We start from the raw sequence: 20,326 nt of genomic DNA, 5'->3' as shown, positions 1-20,326 counted from the left end.
TAATGTAAGTGGTAGGAGGATGAAGGTACCTATGGAGACTGTACTTGGACTCATCACCCCATGACTGAAAGATGGAATAAAACTTGTTCGCTCTTACCTTGGCCTTGCTGGAGGCTGTTGATGTGGTTTGGGGCACGGTTGTGTTCTTCCTTTGTTTATTGTGTTGCGCAGTCATTGCTGCGTCCATCTGCTTGCACTGCCGTTTGTTTTCTCTGCTTTAACTCTGATCATCTCTGTGATTTTTGGCAGAGTAGCCATGTAAAGCACTGTGTTCCTTGAGCGAGCCTGCCTGTGTCATGCCCTCCAAGCAGGTCATTGTGCATGGCAAGCCTTTTCCCTTTATCCTGTGGTAGCTTGGTTAGCATTACAGCCCAGCTTGTGAGGCCTGGGCTTGGCTCCACTGCTGCTGTCTGCAGAGTTGCTGGAGGCGTCCATGAGAGGCTCTCTGCCGGGAGAACATCCAGAAGGAACATCAGGAGGGCAAGGCCCATTAGACGCCCCAGGAAGCACGCTGGTGTGCCTGACCTGGTCAAGGTTTGTCCGAGGACAGAGGCCCTGTGGCAGACAGAGCACGGCCTTGCCCCCTGCAGCCTCGTCCCAGACCTACCGCACCCATTGCGCTGCCTCACGACAAAGACTGCCCTCGGATTCGGGCCAGGTTCAGCTGCCATTGTACAACTGAGTGTTGAAAGCAGGGCTCACCAGCCTCATCTCTGCTTGGGACTGATGGCAGAGGTTATCCGGGTAGGCATAAACGCTCCTGTCCGTCCAGGGAGTGTGCAAGCGGCACTCAATCAGGGTGCAGGCATGCAGTAATTCAGGATAGCAAAGGAAGGGAAAAGCCTCCTGGAATGCAGTCCGTGAGCAGGAAAAGGCATAATTAAAATATGCATAACTAGCTTGTGTTTTTCCCTTAACACGTGAAGTGGTTAGATGTAATCCTACAGATCACGGAGGAGAATGCTGGGGAGAGGAAGGACATGAGCTGATCAGAGTTACCAGGACACTTATTGAAAGACTTCGAGTTTTAAAATCTAAAAATTGTGAAATGTTTTTGTTGCTTGGAGCTCAGAGTTGAGGAAGTGAGAGTTGTTGCTGAGATGAACTATGTAGCTCTCCTTTGGTCAGTCAGGTTGTTGATGTCTCGGCTGTTAGTGAACCGGGGTTTTCCAATTAACTGCTCTTGTCTGGGCGCATCAGTACCCTTCAGAGAGACCAGTCCTACTTGTTCCAAGCTGCCTGTGCCCAAGGAAGCTGGACAGTGTTTGGAGCTGTGGAGAGTGGTTTAGTACGAGCAGCATGTTTGACAAGTCTGTTCTAGAGACCCTGCAAACACTATGTAACTATGTAACGAGTGTTCACATTGAGCATAGTCGCTTCTCCAAGAGGCAGAGATGGACTTTTCTAGCAGAAATGAAGGGATCTGCTGCTATAGGAGGCAACAGCTTAGCTGCTCTTTCAGTCTGTGTTTCGTCACTGCTTGTGTCTGGCCAGGTCTGGACTTGTGCCCCGCAGCTCTAGCCAGCAATCCCAGGCCTGGCACCGGCCAGTAGGGTCCCTGGCTTCCCGGGCTGTGCGCAGCCTGGCTGAATGGAAAGGGATTAGCACAGCCCTCAGGCTTGCAGGGCCTGGGATCAAAGGCCCCCCGCTGGCAGTCACTGATGAAGAACACCATCCATTATCTTTGTGCCCGATTGCTTCCTAATGTGGCACTCCCGAATTTCCTCTTCTGGATGGCAGGGACTGAGAGACAGGACCAGGGGAGGAACATCAGCAGAGCAGGGACTGGTGTCTGCACTTGAACTCCACTGTAGCATCCTGAGGGTGAATATCCTCCTGGAACTAATACAAGACCTACCTTGTGAAGAGAAGGAAACACCGCATTTTCACCTCGTGTTTTGTTTGGCTCGCCTTTGTTTGGCTGTTTTTTTGTTCTTCTGCACTGTCAGATTCTGGGTCTCGCTCTAAAACTGCACTTTTATGCCCACAGGTAATAGGAAACTAGGGTTTCAAAAGAAAACCTGATGCCATTGCTAGATAATAGCAGTTTCCTAAATAAATGTGTGGTTGCCCTGGGGGTTAGGTTGTTACCAGATGCACCTTTTTTTGATTGGTGAGAACAGGAGATGACGCTTCCTGGCGTATAAGTGCAAGAGAAAACACGGGAGCGCAGATAAGCAGAGCAAGCAAGCCACCTGGAAAGAAGACCTGAGAAGGTGTTAAAGCAGCTGCCTGCCATGGCATTTGGAATGCTCATCTATATTTTGCTGAAAGGTAGGTTTGGAAGAGGCTTTTCGGTGTGGTGAGGTGCCAGGGGTTGTTAAACAGGAACAAAGCCTTTCTCCTTCTGAAGATAGGTGGTGGGGTGGGAGGTGTGCAGAGATGAAGGAAGCAGAGCTACTTCATTTGAAACCTGGATGAAATTTTAACTGATAGGGTGTAATTAAGAGTCTTTGAAAATAGCTACTTAAACTGGTAAATAGGTGTAAGGTTGTACTATGTTACATGTATCTATGCTGTAAACTGTGCAAGACAATAGAATGGAAAACAGGATGGATTTGTATTTTGGGAAATTTGCAAGCCACCGTTTGTTGTCCCACAATCATAATTACGCTGTGTCAAAAGGAAGTTTGAGGCAAGAGTGTTTTAAATGAGTTGTTATTGTATTGCTGCCTTCTCTGGGGTTTGTTTGAAGTACATCTTGTATGAAGTGGTTTTTTTGGGTGAATTGAACCTTGAATAGATATACTGAGCTTTTCTGTTCCAGTAAGCATCTATTTGCATTACACAGCAATGGGGGCACTGAGTGAAGAGTCAGCTATTACTGCTTCATCCCTCAGCACTGACTTACGGAATAATTGGACAAAAAACAACACTGAAGGTATTGGTTTTTGTTCTGTTTGTCTCTATTAATCTGTCAATTAGGGGAAAAAAACCCAACCAACAAACCAAAACCTCCACCAAAATCTGTGATGCTAGCTGCTGTCGTGCTCTGTCCCTTGACACTGTGGGATTTTTGAGATGAGCTGATTTCTTCATGGAGCCTTTGAAGCCTCTCTGGAGTAAGGGCTGGGATAGGCTCAGCTGTGAGCAGCTGAAGGATCATTTGACTCAAGTTCAGTCATGATTTGAAGGAGACATTTTAAGGCTGAGGATGGGGGTTTCTGATGGCAATTTGTTCTTTTCACCTGGTGCTTGGTTTCTCTCTGACCTCAGCACGCACCTCATGCACAGAAGTGAGAACCAACAGGCACAACTTGGAGCGGTGCCTGTCATGAGTTGTTGCTCAGTAGTTTCTGTCTCTGCTGTTTTGCTTTTGGCTCTCTGGGCTTTCACAGCCCTCCTCAGAGTGCTGCCTCCCTCCCTTCTTCCTTTCTCTTTCCTGACTGAAATGTGAACTCAGGCTCTTTTACCTGCCAACCTCTGAGAGCAGAGCTGTGCGTATCCTGCCAGCTGCGTTCTTGATGTTACCTGAGATGCTGGTGATGTCATTGCTTTCGGAGAGCTGTGCCATCTGGGAATGAGGTTTTGGCAGGTCCGTAAAGGAGGAGAGGAATATCTAACTGCAATACTTTTTAGTGTCTCTGTACTTTGAAAGGTGTATAAAGCTGCATACAAATAATCTTCTGTCAGTTCTAAGTCGTCACAGGATATCTTCCATGCGTTTTTTAGTAGATCCATAAGCTTTTTATTATTTTCTCATAACAAGTCCAGCTGTTTTGTGTTGTTTCTGCCACTGTAGTGGCAGTGTTCTATATATGCATTGATCCATACACACACTGTATGTGTGGGTTCCTCATGTACATACACACAAAATATGTATGCACACGCTTGTATGCATGTGAAATCGGTAAGGTGTTGATTTTTGACCGCAGTACTTTGTTTTATCAGTGCAGCGCTGTGGTCTGGTTTGGTTAGTCTGTGACACGGTTCTTGCAGAGCTGCACACGGGAGGATAGTGAAGTGGAAATACCTTGTGGCTCGTTCAATGCCCTCTTAGTGTTGTTTCTAGAAAGCAGGAGCAATAGGTCATGTTTCAACAAAGAGGAGGTTTATTTACAGGGTCACAGCCATGTCTGCAGTAGTCTGAGAACCTTTGTGGCAGCTGGAGTTGTGGTTGTCAACTGGACACCAGCATTTTCCTTTAAGAGACTTCCATTCCAAGGTAGAATCAAATTCACAAACATTCAAGCACACCTTTATGCAGGGAGTTAAAATTACATTTTGGCGGACCTCTTACGAAGCCAGTGAGAAGTTAATAAACAGCCTTTCCCGAAAGAAGATTGAAAAGAAATGCTTAAAAACACACCAGAGAAACTCACTGAATCTCTCCAGTTTCCTGGTAGCTTCTATTCCTGTGTGCATTCTAAGTTCGTGGTAAGATTTACTTGCCAGGGTTCAGTCACTCTGGGTTCTAAGAACATGAATTCCTGGTTCAGTGTCACTGGATAAACTGGCAGTTTCTTGTGGGGTTCAAGCCCTTTGGGGACTGAGGTGCTGTTTGTGGAAAACCATTAATTTCTGCTCAATCTCTTTGCCTGCTATTTACAAGATCTGATCCCGTTTCCGCCTTTTAGGTCCCACAGGCGTTACTTGTCACCAGTGCTAGGGCCGGGGGGGTTCCAGGTGCAGTGACTATCTGAAAGGGGGAAAGGCCATGGAGAGGAGCTGGGAGCTGGCATGGCATGGCCTTCGTAGCAAAATGGGCAGCTAGGGGTAGGGAAAGTCATGGTTGCACTGGGAAAAACATGGAATCTCCTGCCCTCAGCTGGTTCCATGCAGCCTGAAAAAGAGACTCTGGAGCTGGGACTGAGCCCTTCCCTGCCTCCTCTTTCCCACTGCCTTTCCTCCCTGATGCACCATGCTTGTGGGCTGAGCTGTCATGGTCTTACTGGCTGACTGCTTTTGTTGCCAGTCTGTTAGTTTTGGCAAGCCCAGGCTCCCAAGTACCTGTAACCCTGATTTCATGTCACATCTTGCCAGGTATATCTATTTGAATGACTCAGTTGCAGGCAGCTGTTAAGTGCTTACACGGCATGTTTCTCTCTCCTCACACATGGACCTGTTTATTCAACAGCTTGTTTAGTATCTAGGCGGGCAGTGTGATAGGAATTAATGTAACGCTCTGGGGCAGGCTAGGAAATCATCCTTTTTGTTTTCAAGACTCATTCTTTCACAGGTAATTTGTACTTTTGCAATGTCAAAATAATTAGCACACGGAATTTTTGTGTGTAGACTTAATGGCTGATCTTACCCACCAAGCTCTTCCTCCTGACGGGACAAAGGAATGTGCTGGTTTGTTTCAAGTGCTTTCCAGGCAGGCTGCTGCCCCAGGCTGACCTGGGTTTTAATGGCACCGGCACTCAGGGAAGCGGTGCCTGTGCAGAGCCAGGTTTCCTGCAGATGTGGGTAGGTGGAAGTCTGCCACCTTTTGGCAGAGCTGGTGTGAGCGAGGAGGGATTTTGGGATGTGGCAATCCATCTGGTCAAAGTTGGGGTAGAGAGGTGGCTGGGGATTTTGTGCCTCTGGGGTGTGAATTTGCATCTTCCTAATGTTTATTTTCTTTCTTCCCCTCGTGGGAGAGATGGAAATGAAAAACGAAACCACTGCAGTAGACACCTTCTCAGGGCCTAGCAGCAGCGTGGTACTTTGGGCGGTGGGAAATGCTGGCTGAGGTCTCCCATTAAAGGGTATTTTCAGTTGTTTTCTTGGGCACTTTGTGCTGAAATGGCGATTCAAAACACTTGGTGTCCGAGTGCTTGAGCAGGCTCCTGGGAAAAGTGTGGATGTGCCATTGTCTGTTTTTTGAAACCCTTCCCTGCAGAGCTTAGGTAGCTGTTCTGCAGGTACTTTAGACCTAGCCAGATTGGGCTTTTGCGAGTCCCTGGCACCCTGGATCTCCTTGGCATGCTGAGCCCTGCACCTCTGCTGACCACTTGCTTTCCATTGTGCTTTCCTCATCAGAGAACAACATACAGGTCTCCTGTGCAGCCGGTAGGGTCATCCATTTCTTGTCCCAAAATCTGTCTTTTCATCCCGAAAACTGCGCTTTCTTAACTTTGTCCTGAGGTCTGTCCCTCTAAGGCCTCGTCCTTGGCTGACTGTGCTCTTAGCCAACGAGCCTGTCAGCAGCATTCCCAGAGCCAGCCAGAAAAGAGCCAGAGCTGGATACTGGAACTCCTATTTAGCCAGCACCAACTTCCTCCCTTGCATTGTGTTTCTAGGCCCCGCAGTGTGAAGAGGAACTTGTGGGTAACTTGAAGGATGGCTAGGATGCCCTTTTCTCAGCCATTAGAAGGTCATTCTGAAACAAGACGTGCTTCTCCCACCTCTGGAGCTTTTCTGAGGAAGTGCAGTAAGCCATCATGCCATTTTTTCAAGCAGACTTGAGTTGTCACTTGTTCTCCCTAAGTTCAGTGCTAAGCTGGGAGTCTGGTTGCTTTGTCAGGTGTGAGACACACTGTTCTCAAAGGAGTTGTTGGATGTGAGTGTCAGTGATAGCATCATGCCTTTTGGGTGTCCAAACCACATCATTCACAGATCAAGTTGAGAGCTGCTCTAGCAAGAGCAACTGTTTGCCATTGCTTGTCACCTCTGATAAAGCAGCAGAGAGGAGGAAGGAAAAAAACCTCCAAAACTACTTAGAAGAGCACACAAAGGAGGTTCCTGCTGTTAAATGGCTCAGACTGGAATTTGATTGGGAGTTTAGGGGGTTGGTGCTGTTAATCCTGAAAAGTGTGTGGTGGGATCACAGGTTGCCCTCACGGAGGCTTGAGTGTTCTGTGCGTGGCAATGGTTCCGTGATTGTGCCCGCTCCAGACCTTGATTCAGCACTTAGTCAGAAAGGAAGGGTTTTGCTTGCTGTGCCCTTGTTGAATCACCTTGGTTGGGCAGACCTTGTCACCTTGCTGCAAGATGTTATTTTTCCTGTGGTCATAACTGAAAGCTGCTGTTGACATGCACTCTGTTAGGAAATCACCTTCAGCTGTCACTGAGGCAGTCCCCTGAAATAGCAAGTCATTGCTTGGACACCCCACCCCGTCAGTGATTCCTGGAACTGGGTAGAGAGACCAGTTGGAACAGATGCCTGCAGTGATGGCAAAGCTTTGGAGCTTTCTCCTCACCTGCTGCACCCCTGTTCCTGTCACTTCTTTATTCCCTTTTGAATCACCATGAATAAGGTAGCATGTTCTGTGTGAGAAGTGTGCTTGCTGACCCAGTCGTGGAGAATTCAGCACAAGTTCAGAACCTTGCTGGCTGTGGACTGTGCTTTTGCACAGCAAAAACCATCCAGGCAGTCTTGGCAGCTTAAAACTGTCATGGCACACTCAGCTAACACTGAACCATGGAGAAGAGAGGGGAGGGAAGAGTCCCACCATTCATCCTCACCCATGGCTGCAGAGCTGGCAGGCAGGAGCACTAAAAGTGCAATAGTTTGCCTTGGGACAAGGAAAAGAAAAAATGAACTATTAATTGAATCGAGACTGGGAAGGATACTGAGAATAATGCAGTGGTCTCTCTCCTTGTGTCCTAAACCCCTGCTATTTCTGGGGTAGGTTTTCTGATTGGATTGCAGGTTGGATAGTGCTGATGTTGCCCCATGTGAATATCCCATAGTCATTTCTGTGCATGTTCCTCAAGAGCAGGTGGTTTATTTCCAGTTAGTGCTTTCTCAAAGCTGTGCTGGACTGTTTGGGAAGCTTGCTCTGTTCAGTGCTGACTGAACCAGCTCACGGGACACCACGCAGTAAATTGATATACAGAGTGTTTGCTGCACAGTGTCTGTTCTGCTGCAGGTGTGAAAATACGTTCAGTGTTTTGTCCTAAAAGTAACATGACTTTGTTCTGTTTCACAGTAGATTATTCAGAGCAGCCGAAGCTCTTGAAGCTGATGCAGACCTGCCTTGAGGAACACCACAGCTATTGTATCAATGGGCTCTGCGCCTTCCACAGCGAGCTGAGGAAGCCCATATGCAAGTAAGGAATGCTGCCTATTGTACCCTTCTTCAAAATTGACTCAGGGATTGATTCTTCGTGCGCTGCATGTGCAGCTTCACCGTGTTGGTCAGGTATTTGCAGGATGAAACTTTGTCACAGACCTGAGTGCTGTGGTGCCTCAGGACTGCTAACAAGGCTGCAGTGCTGTGCTAGCGTAAAACTGAGGAAGGGAGAGGGGGAATTCACAGCTTTGTAGGTCACTGCTATGGTGCCATCTCAAATCACAGCTGGTACTGGAGTAAGCAGCAGAGGAGTCAGTAGATGTTCACAGTCAGTACTAAGAAGGAAACAGCGCCTTGCAACACATCAGCTCCAACTACCTTATTCCACAGCTGCGTACCAGTCAGGACCATGGTGTCCTTAGAATTCTCTAGGATGTGTAGTGGGCAGCCTTGGCCTCTGGAGACATTACAGCAGCTGAGGATCAGCAGAGCACAGTGCTCTTGGTCCACACCCTGCACAACCAGGGAGTGTTTAGACTGCGTTGCTGCTGTGACTGCAGTACTCAAGCGAGCTTTAACCTAGATAAACTGGGACAACTGGTAGTCTTGGTGGAGGGAAGAGAAAGGTTCTGAGTGAGCACCAGGTTCAGCCCCTCCTTGTTTAGACTTCTTGTGATCTGTTCGAAACTGATGAAAACTAATGTGTGTTTGAAATAGAAAGCAAAACAAGCTCTGAATGATTTTTGCATGATGTGTATTTATTTTGTAGGTGCCTTGCAGGCTATAATGGAGAGAGGTGTGAACATTTAACACTAAATTCCTATGCACATAATTCTTATGAGCGCTACATTGCTGTGGGGATTGGGATAGGAATACTCACCAGTGGAATACTCGCCATCATCTACTGCTATGTAAGAAAGAGGTATGGGAGATCTGGAGCCTTCTGATTACCTTGATCTGAATTTCAGTGGGCAGAGCTTTAGGGGCATTGGGATTGTGGTTTTCCCTGCTATTAATCTGTGGTGTGATCTTCAAGGAACTAACACTCTATACCTCTGATTTCTGGTGTGTCCAGTGGTGCAGTTGTCTGAACGGTGGGGCTCCTCTGGGCTGCCTAAGTGAGTTGGGGGCCAGATTTGGGTTCTGTGCAGGCTGCTGCAGTTTGAGGCTTGGCTGATGCGCATCACGTGCTGCTGTCTGCTTTAGATGCAGGAAGCTGCAGTCCCCCTACAAGGTGTGTGTGGGTGAGACGGCGTTGTGAAGCCCTGGCGCTGGGACGCTCGCCGGTTTGCCTGCGGAGGAGGAAGGCCCCCCGCGCCACGGGACAGGTACCCCGGCCTCGCCGAGGAGATGAGCTCCAGGGAGCGGCAGAGGAGCGCGCCAAGGGAACTCCCACAGCACTGACAGCCTCTGTGTGTGGTTGAAGAAAGAATTCCTCTCTTGGGTGAGGGTGGATGGTCCCCAGGTGCGAGCAGCTGAGGACACTGGCAGGCCTCTGGGCACTGCCCTGTGCCTGGTGTTTGCTGTGGGGAGGACTGGTTGGTCTTAGCTGTTCTCAGTCATTTCAAGCACTTGTACAGTGTTCTGCTTTGGTCTTTTGTGTGTTTTGTTGGCTTTGTTTTCTTCTTTTTTTTCTTCTCTGGAGGATAAGCACCACCTTCCTCAGAGTGGAGCTGTGTTCAGGACATCATGCACTGACCACCAACCATTTGGCTTCTGGTGTTGTTGTCTACTGGCTGTGTGTGTGGATAAACAGCCCTCTCCCAGCCCAAGAGTTATCCTTGGTGTGCTGGGCCAAGCATGGGCTTCTGGTGCCATAAAGGACAACAAATGCTTTGGACTGAGGAAAATGTCTGGTTCTCAAAACCATCCTTTGCTTAGAGTATAGACAGTAGGCAATTCCTGGAAAATCAGACCATGACACCTCCGGGCATGGCATGTTCTTATTGTTTTCATAAGCAAAGCAACCAGGCACCTTTCTCAAAATGGATTATGGAGGGTGCTTGTGACAATGAACTCTCCTCTTCCCAAACATCCTACAGCAGCTCCTCAGTTCTATGGAATTTCAGTCAGAACATTGCCTTGCTGCGCCCTGATTTCTGCACAAGACTTGAATTGCTGGAGAAGATGGAATTTGGTTATGAAACTTCACTACAGTTTTTCCCAGGAAACAGACTTTGTCTATTCCATTTGCACATTATGGGGACAATGTGACCACTCGAATAAGAAAGAAATTTTTATTTTAGGGCCTCGGTTCCACCCTGGACTAACAGATGGCATATCGGATGCTTGGTTCCATTCATCCTAGCTGCAAAGAACTGGGGAGGTACAAAGATTTGATTCAAGGAAAAGGGAAGAAAATTGGTTCTGAAGATAATGGCACTAACTGGGATGTCTCACTGACAGCTGGAGTGTTTCCCAGTGCTGATGTGACTTGAGATGGCTCTCAGATTTTCATTTCAGCTGTTGCACATTGTAGGCTCATCTGCTGTGCTCAGCCGTCTATCAGAGAAAGGCAATTGGTACTCTGAGGTTTTGTGGAGTAATATTGGCTCCTAAGTTCAGGTGCCCTGCTGAAAGCTCAGTTTCTTGGTTATGTGAGTTAATTTTGACAACAAGGATGCATGTTGTTTGTTGAAAAAACTGTATTTCTGAGACTGTGGTGACAATGCTGCAGTGTGTATGAAAGGGTAAAGGTGCGTGTGGCAGTTCAGTGGTCTGAAATTCAGGGGGCTTCTCATGTGGGCGTCCTCATCAGTAGCTGAGCCATCTCGGCTCTGTGACACCAGTAAATAAAACAGCACATGACACACTGCTTGAGTCCCATGTAATAGAGGGAGCAAGCAGCATACCCACACACAAAAAGGATTGCTGGAGAGGAGTGGTTGGGCACCGCTCCTCTGCACATGGACACCAATGTTTTCATCCTCAGCCTTTTTGTCTTCTTCATCTCCAGTCAAATCTTTGCACTGCTTGCTTTTTTCCATTCTTCTGACCTTTTCTTAGGTTCCACTGCTGGCTAACTTGTGCTCTTGACTATCTTCAAGTCAGCTTTCAGTTGTGGCCCTCTCATTTTCTGTCACACATAGGTGGTGAGAGGGCAATTAGGTATAAATTACAGTCTGCACATCCTCACAAATGAAAAACACCCTTCACCCATCTCACATGGAAATGGAAGATGTGCATGTCATTAGGAAAACACAGGTGACAGATCCTGCTTGTTGGTCTCAGGAGAAAATGGTGGAGCTGAATATCCAAAGGATGAAAAGCCTTAGGGTTTCTGCCACGTGAGTGGATCTTCCTCTCCCCAGTGAGTTGTGTCTTGTGCTCACACTGCTGGTGTAGGATCCACTTCCCAAGGACCAGCCCTTCTCCACTGCAGGGGCTGTCTTGGAGCACACACCCTACACAACTGGCTCAGGGGGTCTGTGCACACTTGTCACACAAGTTCTAAGGGCAGGAGTTGGAACATCTGGACTTCACTTTGCCCAAGGAGAACTGTTGGACAGAGATGCATTCTGTTTGTTTGAATGTCCTCTTACTGATGTTTGTTACACCCTTTGCATACCAGAGGTCAAGCAGGTGCCCTGCAGGATATGCAAGTGCCCTTTCAGTGGTATTTACTCACTGCACTGAGCCATTTTGTACCTACAGCAACACACATGGACCTGCGTTTTTCAAGTTTTGTCACACAAAAGTGAAAAGGAAGGTCTACTTAGGAGCCACAATTCAGCAGGAGACTACCTAGGGAAATATGTTTTACTAGCTGGCTTTCAGGCTCGAGGTGGCTTTGGAAGTGAGAGTTTGCTGGTATTTTTTTGCCAGTGGAGGAAAAAGTGGAGGGAGAAGCACCAGGTAAGCCTGAGCTATGCAAAATGATACTTGGTGTCAGGACAGCATGAGAATAAAATAATAAAATGAAGATGGGGGGAAAGGCAAGGCAGGAAGGACAAGAAGATGCTTGCTTTATTTTATTTCTCTTTTGCCAAGTGGAGTCACAGCTTCCAGCACAGGGTTCCTCACCACCTGGGTGCTGTGTGCCTGCCCTGCAGAAGCACAGCCTCAGAGCAGGCCCCAGCTGTGTGTGAGGCATGGCTGCATGACTGACTCAGGGTGCAGTTGGGCTGAGGGAATCTGCATGGCCTCAGATTGCTTCAGGGAGTCAGCCCTGCTGAGCCCTTCCTTGATAAGTGACAGATGCTGCCAGCCTGGAATGGTGTGTTGCTGCTTACGGTGCTGAATTTCCTGCAGAACTGGCCTGTCAGAGGATCAGGATCATCTTTCCTAGCTCATTTATCAGGCTCAGACTCTTTCTGTAGTGGCATAATTAGGAGAGTTGTAAGCTTCTCCTTCCCTTTCCAGCTGCACGTGCCAAAAGCTGTCATTTCAAGAGGAGCCTCTGCGTTTGTGGGACTCTGAGGCAAGGCTGCCTCAGCTGGGGGAGGCAGCGGCTCAGCAGGAGCAGGGCAGAGACATCCAAGACCAGGATCTTCCTTTCTGAAGGACAGAGCGCTTGCCCTGTGAATGATCCAGGCCGGTGGAACCACGCTGGCTTTTCCTGCGGCACATGTCTCCAGCTGGGCTGCCCTTAGGCCAGCCAGCCCTGAACCTGCTCCGCTGGCATGTGCAGCCACGGTGCAGGTGTGCGGGGCTGCCACTGGAACACCTTCCCTGAGTTCAACTCCCATTTGATGCTCAGCTGGGTGGGGACCAGCAGTTTCCCTGCTCCCAGCAAGGTCTCTTGCACACAGTGAGGTGCAAGCCTGGGGACGAGATGGCCTTAAGGACACTTGAATGGGTTTTGGAGGGAAGTGTAAGGAGCTGGATTGATGCTCTGAGTGCACAGTGTCCCTGTCCCACCTGGGGCACACTGGTGGCTGGCACGCAGGTAAGAGCCAGTTTTTCCTTGGAGGTTTTCTGTTATTCCTAGTAACCCACAGTGTATTGGGATAAGGACACACCAGGGTTTCTTCTCCATCCCACTTGCATTAAAAGTGCAAATTGGATTCCTGCTGCTGCAGCAGTGCAGTCCTGCCTTGTGCTTGTGTACTAAGAACTAGATGTGGAACTGGTCACTTTCTAGTGACTCTCAGCTTCATGCAAAAAAAGAAACCAAAAAAAGACCCCCAGAAACAGCCCACCCCAACTCTCCCCTCCACCTCCAGCAAAACCCCAAAACCAAGCTCAAACCTCAGCAATCATATTCTTCTCAGCAAAATTTTAGACCTTTATAGTTCTGTACACCTGTTGTAGGTTTTGTTTCATTTCTGGTCCATGAAATACACTGGAGCATCCCACAGGGAGAAGGCTAGTTTGGTAATGCAATTGATTTCATAATGAAGTTCAGAATTACTCCAGTCACCCCTGAAGGTTGCAGTTCTTAATTGATTGCCTATAGCCCATGTCTAGGAAGCAAGGCTTTAAGAATCATGTTCTGTGGAGAAATAGAGCAAAGAGGGATTAAACCCACATGATGGAGAGATGTCAGACTTCAAACTGTTTTAAAAAGTAGATCCTTCCTCTGTGAGTTCTTTTAAGAACTGGTGCTTGGGTAGACCAGTAACACAGTAAGTGTTGAGAGAGGGGGAAAATGGCTCAGATTTGGTAACAAGCAAGTTTGATGGCGAGCAGCATGAGTTTCTGTTTGAATATTCATTTCATTTCTCTCTTGGTGATATGAGTGCAGATTTACTGGGTTTTTTTAACTTTTGGAGCTATCCTGAAAAGCGTTGTGGCAAAGTGTGTTTGAGAGCAGACAATTTGCTTGATAAATTATCTGTAGGATTCAGATTCAGTCCGAGCTGGATTCAGTCAGCTCCAGCCTTGTCCTAGGCAGGGTCTTCATAGCCCTGCTGATTTCAGTGAATGCTGGCACGGAACCCAGTGCTGGCTGCTCCGTGGTCTGTGTGTCACAGAGCTCCGCTGTGGCTGCTCTTACCTGTCCTGAGCCTTGCTTGGAGCAGGGGAACGCCTGTAGAGGTCCCTATTGTACTGCAAATCCAGGAAACCGCCTGGGTCTCCTCCTTTATGACCCAGCTGAGGAACAAACAAAAAAAGTGCAGGTACTCATTAAAATCTCAGTGTAAGTAGTCATTAATTATCATGACAGCAGTAAAACCTGGTGCTGTGACTAGACTTGGGGCTGCTCCTACTCTCGCTGAACTGAGAGGAGGTGAGAGCAGGTTCTGTGAGCAGCAGACCTGGGTGCACTGCAGGAGGTGTGCACGAGAGCTGTGTTCACTGGGCTGCTTTGGGAGCTCTGCTATTCCAGGCCCTTTGCCTCTTGGTTGTGCAGGTGGGAAGAGCTCCCTCTCTGTGGCTGCCAGGATTGGGAGCTGGGGCACGGGCTGGCTTTGGTTGAGAGCAGGGTTTGACTTGGTATGAAGCCCATGGCCTGTGGGCAAGCAAACCTCTAAATGAGAGGTTGCACAAGTCAAATTAAAATTCTAATTCCATTTTTCATAAGTATAAACATAAAAATAGCCCATGTGACGCAGTTTCAACAGACAAATTAGGGTTAAAACAGCTTTAAATGCTCATTCTCTGGAGCAGTTTGGGATGAGCTGAACTTGGTAGTTGAGGTATGTCTTGCATAGCCATTCCAAATTTTCCATTTGTGGAATTAGGGCCATCTGTCAATGGCCACCTGCCTTAGCTGTGGGCTCAGTTTCCTAATTCATAAAAACGTGAAAGGTATCCAAAGGTGAGGTTTTGATCCCCTGTGTAAGACCGAGTCACTTAAATGCTAATTTTTAATCAAAACTTCTTGTGGGATTTGTCTGGTAAATATTGGCAAGGAAGTTTCCTTGTATAGGTTCCCTAGTGGCATTTCTTTATTAAGGTATTTTGTCCTTTAATAAGGAGAAATACAGTTTACTGTATTTTTAATAACTGATATTCAAATGCCAGCTGTCTTTCCTGGGCAGGACTGACCGAAATGTGGCATGGCAGCATTGCCACTGGCTGATGGGAGCTAGGCTGATGGAGAGCCAGCCTGAGTTGCCCAGCATGGGACAGCTTCCTAGGCAGAGTATGTCTGTGAGCCCAGAGCTGGGTGTCCACCCCTGCTGCCTCAGGCCTGACTTGCTCCTGGAAGCCCAGTTTTTGGAGCACTGTTGCTATGTGCCAGTCCATCTGCCATCACCTGCGGCTTCCCAAGCCAAGGGGAACACTGCAATCCACTGGCAGGAGTGTGAGAGCATGGGCCCTGGTGCTCTTAATCTGTTATGCTCTTTGCCTATTGGTTTTAATTGTTAGTCAGATTTTTTTGTGTGAGGGGGCACAGGGAATGCAAGAACCCTTCCTTTCTCTTCCTTGTCCAAAGCTGTTGTGCGAAGAGGCCTCTCCAGAGCTCCCTCTGACAAACAGCGCAGCCAGGCCCGAGACACGAGAGGACAGGGCCGAGCTTTGCAAGAACATCTGAGTAACGTGAGCAAAGCTGATTTGTTTGACATCACTTCAGTTGGTAAGGCTAAGTCTGTCTGTGTGTTAGGGCGAATGCCACGATGGATGCAATGTTATGGACTCGTGCCGGCCGTTCTGCACAGCCCGGCGGCGGATTTGGTCGGGAGCGCTGTTCCAGGAGCTGCCTTTAGGAGATGCCAAGGCCGGATCCCAAGGCCGTGCGGCAGCAGCTGGGCCTCGCAGGGAGCTGCGGCAGCCTCACCACAGGGAGGACCTGAGCGCTTCCCCTGAGCGCATCCCTGGTCTGCCGCCTCTGGGCGGGGGAAGCAGGGCGGGATGAGTCAGTGACACGGGCTGGGAGGGGGACCTTCAGTTACGGGCCGTGCCAGAACATGCAAGATTTGGCTGAGAATTTTGTGCTTTTCCTCATCTTTTTAAATGGCTAGGGCGCTGCATGTTCATGGGCGTTTCTTGGAGGGATGCTCTTCAGGCAGGCGAACTCAGCGAGAGCCTGCAACTGGCCCTGTGTTTGTGATTTTTGGGAACTCAGCGTCTCGGGTGCCAAGTTTTTGGGTGTAAGTCCTTGTAGTTCTGACATGGTACTTTGGTAGCTTAATCTGCCTTGTGTCTCAGGATGGATGGATGACTGCTGCAGTGCCCTTTCAGGCTGCTCCGGTTTGCCAGAGCAAACCGATGCCCTGAAACGCAGGCAGGGCTCCCAAGGAGCTGAAAGAGGAAATTCTCCTGCCCTTTCCCCTTACCTTGTTAATGCTTCTCTTGACTTCTTTGGTGGCATGTTCACGGCATGTCTTGTGCAAATAGATATGAAACTTCTCCCTCAGGCACTTCGCAGCCGTCTCCTGAATTCCTTTCTCCATCACTAACGACATTTTCCATCAAGATTACAGCAGGAAAAAAATGTTCTCTATGGGCTAGGTGCTCCCCTGTGCGTGAAAAGTGTGCGCAGGAGCCAAGAAACACCCGGAGTTTCTTCCTGATTGTTCCCAGGAAGAATGGAGAGTGACGCAGGGGGAGGGCACGACCTTACACCAACACACAAGCTCTTCAAGGCCTGCACAGAAGTGTCCGTGACCTCAGCGTGACAGCGAGGAATTTGGGGTGCTCTGAGCCAGTTGGGTGCTCCCTTGCATTCCTCCCTGACCCTTTCCTTCTGGCCCAGCACAGTTCCTTTCAGGGTCATCCTTCCTGGCCTGCCCAAAAGAGGTAACTCCCAGCCAGGAGCAGGTGCCCTCGTGTAATTCAGGTGCCACATCCAAACTGCAGTCTCAAAGGAATTCATAAGGGTTTTTAAGATGATTCCAAGTAAGGGTTAGTTTGGTTCCTTTTTAAGCAATTAAGCATTTGAGAGATGTACTGGTGGAAGGCCTCCACTGAAGGCTTTTCAAGACAATCATAAAGTAGGGCTCTGTGATTTTCCCAGTCAGCTCTGGCCTAACTCCAAGCCCTGCTGCAGGCTGTAATAAAGCATTTGTTGCCTTCAGAGGGTGCAGACTCAGGCTACTTGCACTGCCTTCAGTCCATGGGTATTTAGGTGTTTATGGCTTTTGAGTCCTGTGGGATTGCTAAAAATTCCTCTTTGTTTGTGGTGGTTGCTTGAGTGAGAAGCACCATGATAATCAAGAACAAGGTGAGAGATGGAAGCCAAGGTGACAACAGTAACAGCGTGTACTTTAAATGCTACTTGAAGGTTAAAAACTCTGGGTGGAGGAGGAAACTCAGGGGCACTTGGCCCCAGCGTGTGTGTATACATAGGCACATTTTGGGTAAAGCCTCTTGAAGTCCTTGGCTGCCAGGGGGTTTCTGGGGACTCTGCATTGTCCGTAATTTCAGTGAATTGAAGTGAGACTGCTTCTGTCGATACAAGTAGTTCTGTGTATGTGCATTGAAAGAAAACATGGCACAGATGGGACATGAGTTCCCTTGGTCTTCCAAACATTGGAATACATTTGTTTAGGGTTGTGCATTGCTTCATTATTTGCACGTCCTTCCTTCAGCACTTAAGCTGTGTGCTGAATTCCTGTTATGCCAAAGGATATTTTCTGTGATCAGTGTCAAGGTGACATGGAAAAACACAGTCAAATATTGACAGAAATGCCCTGTATGTGTCTGATAAAAAAAATCTCAGACTTTAATGTGCATTCCATACTTTGTGCTGATGAAGAGCTGAGGCTCTGCCCTAGATATCAGGTGCTTTTGTAATGTTGAACAGCGAGTTTGTCTTTATTTCTCATAAAAATAATCTTTGTTGACCCAGAGCTTAGGTTCATGCAGATGAGAAGCCAATACATGTGCAGAAAGCCCTGCAGAAAATGTTCCATTACCCTTCCAAGAACTCAGGGAAACCCAAACCCCACCACTGTGGGGGAGAGTTGGACCCCCTGTGCCCCCTGCCCTGTCCCTCCTGTGGCCTGTGGCGGGTTTGGAGTGGGGGGCTCTGCCCTGGCACAGGGGCAGGTCTGTATGCACAAGGTGCAGATCAGGGCCCGCACAGTCTTCTTATTCTGCAGCAGAGCTTTTGGCCAGTCCTTTCTACAGAAATTGCCCTGGGGTCTATGGTCCTGTGCAGAATGCAAAAATGATAATTGATGGAAATTACAATTAATATAAATAAGACAAATTACAGTTCCATATGATTTAATGCAAGTCACTGCCAGAGAAGTCCAAGCAGAGGTTTCCACATATCACCATGAGTGAGGTGGTGCAAAAGCAGCTTGATCTGCTTCAGGTGGCCCGTTAGTTCAGAGGCTGGAGTTTGAATGTGGCTCCAGTCTTTTCTAAAGCAACAAGCCAGCTGGGTGCCGGGCAGGAGCAACCATTGATTTAGCCTGTGCTAAGTGTGAGCAAAGGGAATAGCACGGATTGCAGGGCTGAGCCTGCCGTGCACAGGGTCTGACGTGTCCCGGGGGAAGGAGGCCCAGGGGACAGCAGTCATGGCATGGGAATATAATGACCTGATGGTTTTCCTCTCTTTAATCTCTCTGTGGTCACATTTAAATTTCCCTTCTCCTGCAGTATGGGTCAGGACTGCAGCATCAGGAACAGGAGCCTGGGCGCCAGCCTTGCTGCTCTGGCTCAGCATCCACAGAGGAAGTGATCCATGAGAAGGGCAGGAGTGGAGCACAGGTTCAGAGGTAGGAGTCCCTGCCTCTGCACATGTTTGACGAGTTGCAGACCCTGTGCTTGCCTCCCTGCTGCCATCACACAAATATCCCAATAGCTACAAGGATGCCACGGGGGTGGAAGTGTTACAGCCTTCCGAGGCAGTTCAGAGATGCTGGGGTACGGTAAACCAGCGCTTAGTCCCTACGTAACACTTTGCATCTGGAGGTGGAAAACCAGTATTGCCCCCAGCGTGACCTCTGGGGGAAGCAGGCGATGTATCAGTAGCCAGCTGAAATTGTCCAGAGCCTCCCTTGGCCTGTCACGCTGCAGAGAAAGCGGAGCCTTCTCTGCCTCTGCTTTTGCTTTTGCTCCTTGCCTCCTTCAGCCCTGCCATCCATAAACAACTGGGGGGAGTTTCGGGTGTTACTAATTTTAATAAAGTGGTTTTAGGAATGTTTTGCCTCTGCAGAGCTTTCATAACATACAGTAATAGAGGCTTTTGGCAGGAGCAGTAAAGCAAATTGCTCCCACCCTCCCTTAGCATGCGGTAAGCTGTGTGTGTCCCAGCAGCCACGTGACTGAAAGTCGGAACACGGCGCAGCACCTGGGAAGCTGGGAATGCCCGTGTGAAACACGCAGGCTCCCTGTCCTGCACAGAAGCGCCGGCCTCTGCTCTCCCACGCTCGCTGGGCTCACGACCTCTGCCAACTCGTGCACTTCTCTGGAACTGCTTATTTTGGAGATGATGGGGGAGTGTTCTGTCACTGGGGATGGATATCCTTGCACCATGTTTTGCTCTAAGCCTTAATTTTCTTTGCTTTTGAGGGCTTGCATCAGACTGTCAGGCACTGTTGAGCAGAGATATTTGTGTTTATCTGCCTACCTGGTAAGGGAAAGGTAAGCAATCGTTATGCCTCAAGTGCCTCTCATATCTCCCCAAGGGCATTTAGTTATCTGGCTCCTTAGCTGTAGGTACACTTGTAGTGGGTGTATGTTACAGCTTCCTCCTGCTCTATCTGCAGAGCAATCTGGGTCCCAGCTGGGTTCATAGTGCAGTATGCAGCGATATACCCTAGAACAAGTGGGGTCAGGACTTGACATTGTTTCCTTTGCCCCTTGTTTTAAATAAAACCAGTTCCTGATGATTTCCTTTCCCAGCCAATGTCTGTTGGAGGTGCGGCTGTGGCTGTCCTGGTCGTGCTAATGATGGGTTAGAGGGGTGTAACGCCGGCCTGACACTTCCAGGTGGCAGTAGGGATGACACCAGAGCAGTCTGTGCCACTCACAGGAGCAGAGGAGAAGAAAATGGTGTCCTGTCTGGGAAAGTTTTGGGAACACCACTGAGGTTATGCTGGGAATCAGACTGAAATGAGACTGGTTCTAGTTTTTTCTTGCTTGTGAAGCACGTAAGAATCTTGTCCTTTTAGCCGAAGTAGCTGAATGCTTTGCTGGCATCTGACCTGATGCTACCATGATTGTAGCCTGGAGTTAGAGTTCTTCAAGGCATTTGTTTTTGGAGCCAGGGATGTCCTGTCAGACTACTTGGCATCAGCACACTCCCAGTAGTGGGTTGTTCACATGCGAATGGGCAGCGGCTCAACTTGGTTCTTCTACACCAAGAGTTCTCAGTGTTGCTCTTCATTTTTCTTCCAAGCTGGAGCTTCCCTCTGCATGAAAGCAATTCTTCCATCCCTCAGAGCTGGCTACCCCATTCATCAAATATGAGCCAACCAGGAGAAGTGTGCCTTGCTTTTAATAAAGGATTTAGCTGACTGGGAACTTTGAGCTTCTCTCTAGCTCTGCTAGGAGGTTCTGTCTTGAGATACACTGCCAAAACAAAAGAGTTAGGTGTTATGAGT

The 20,326-nt window shown here is 48.6% G+C and overlaps 1 protein-coding gene across 3 annotated transcripts in view; it reads left to right on the top strand.

The window, feature by feature from the left end:
* The first annotated feature begins 1,712 nt into the window (after nucleotides 1-1,712).
* Nucleotides 1,713-20,326, top strand: part of EPGN (epithelial mitogen) — a 32,471-nt gene continuing 13,857 nt past the window's right edge. Inside the window, exons 1-5 of one of the 3 annotated variants that reach the window (XR_014616110.1) lie at nucleotides 1,713-2,274; nucleotides 2,792-2,881; nucleotides 7,857-7,977; nucleotides 8,710-8,862; nucleotides 9,147-9,268. Coding sequence is in view for 1 of the 3 variants with exons in the window: in XM_084204386.1 (XP_084060512.1) it covers nucleotides 2,238-2,274; nucleotides 2,792-2,881; nucleotides 7,857-7,977; nucleotides 8,710-8,862; nucleotides 9,147-9,201 (456 nt within the window). In the remaining 2 variants the exon portion in view is untranslated. Of the gene's footprint in view, nucleotides 2,275-2,791; nucleotides 2,882-7,856; nucleotides 7,978-8,709; nucleotides 8,863-9,146; nucleotides 10,559-20,326 lie in introns of those variants that run through there. The other 2 variants (XR_014616111.1, XM_084204386.1) reach the window with 2 other exon arrangements.

This window comes from Fringilla coelebs (assembly GCF_963513975.1).
Source record: "Fringilla coelebs genome assembly, chromosome: 4".
NCBI classification, from domain to species: Eukaryota; Metazoa; Chordata; class Aves; order Passeriformes; family Fringillidae; genus Fringilla; species Fringilla coelebs.
The sequence above is the reverse complement of the archived record's forward strand: the minus strand, read 5'-3'. Positions and strand labels throughout refer to the sequence as shown.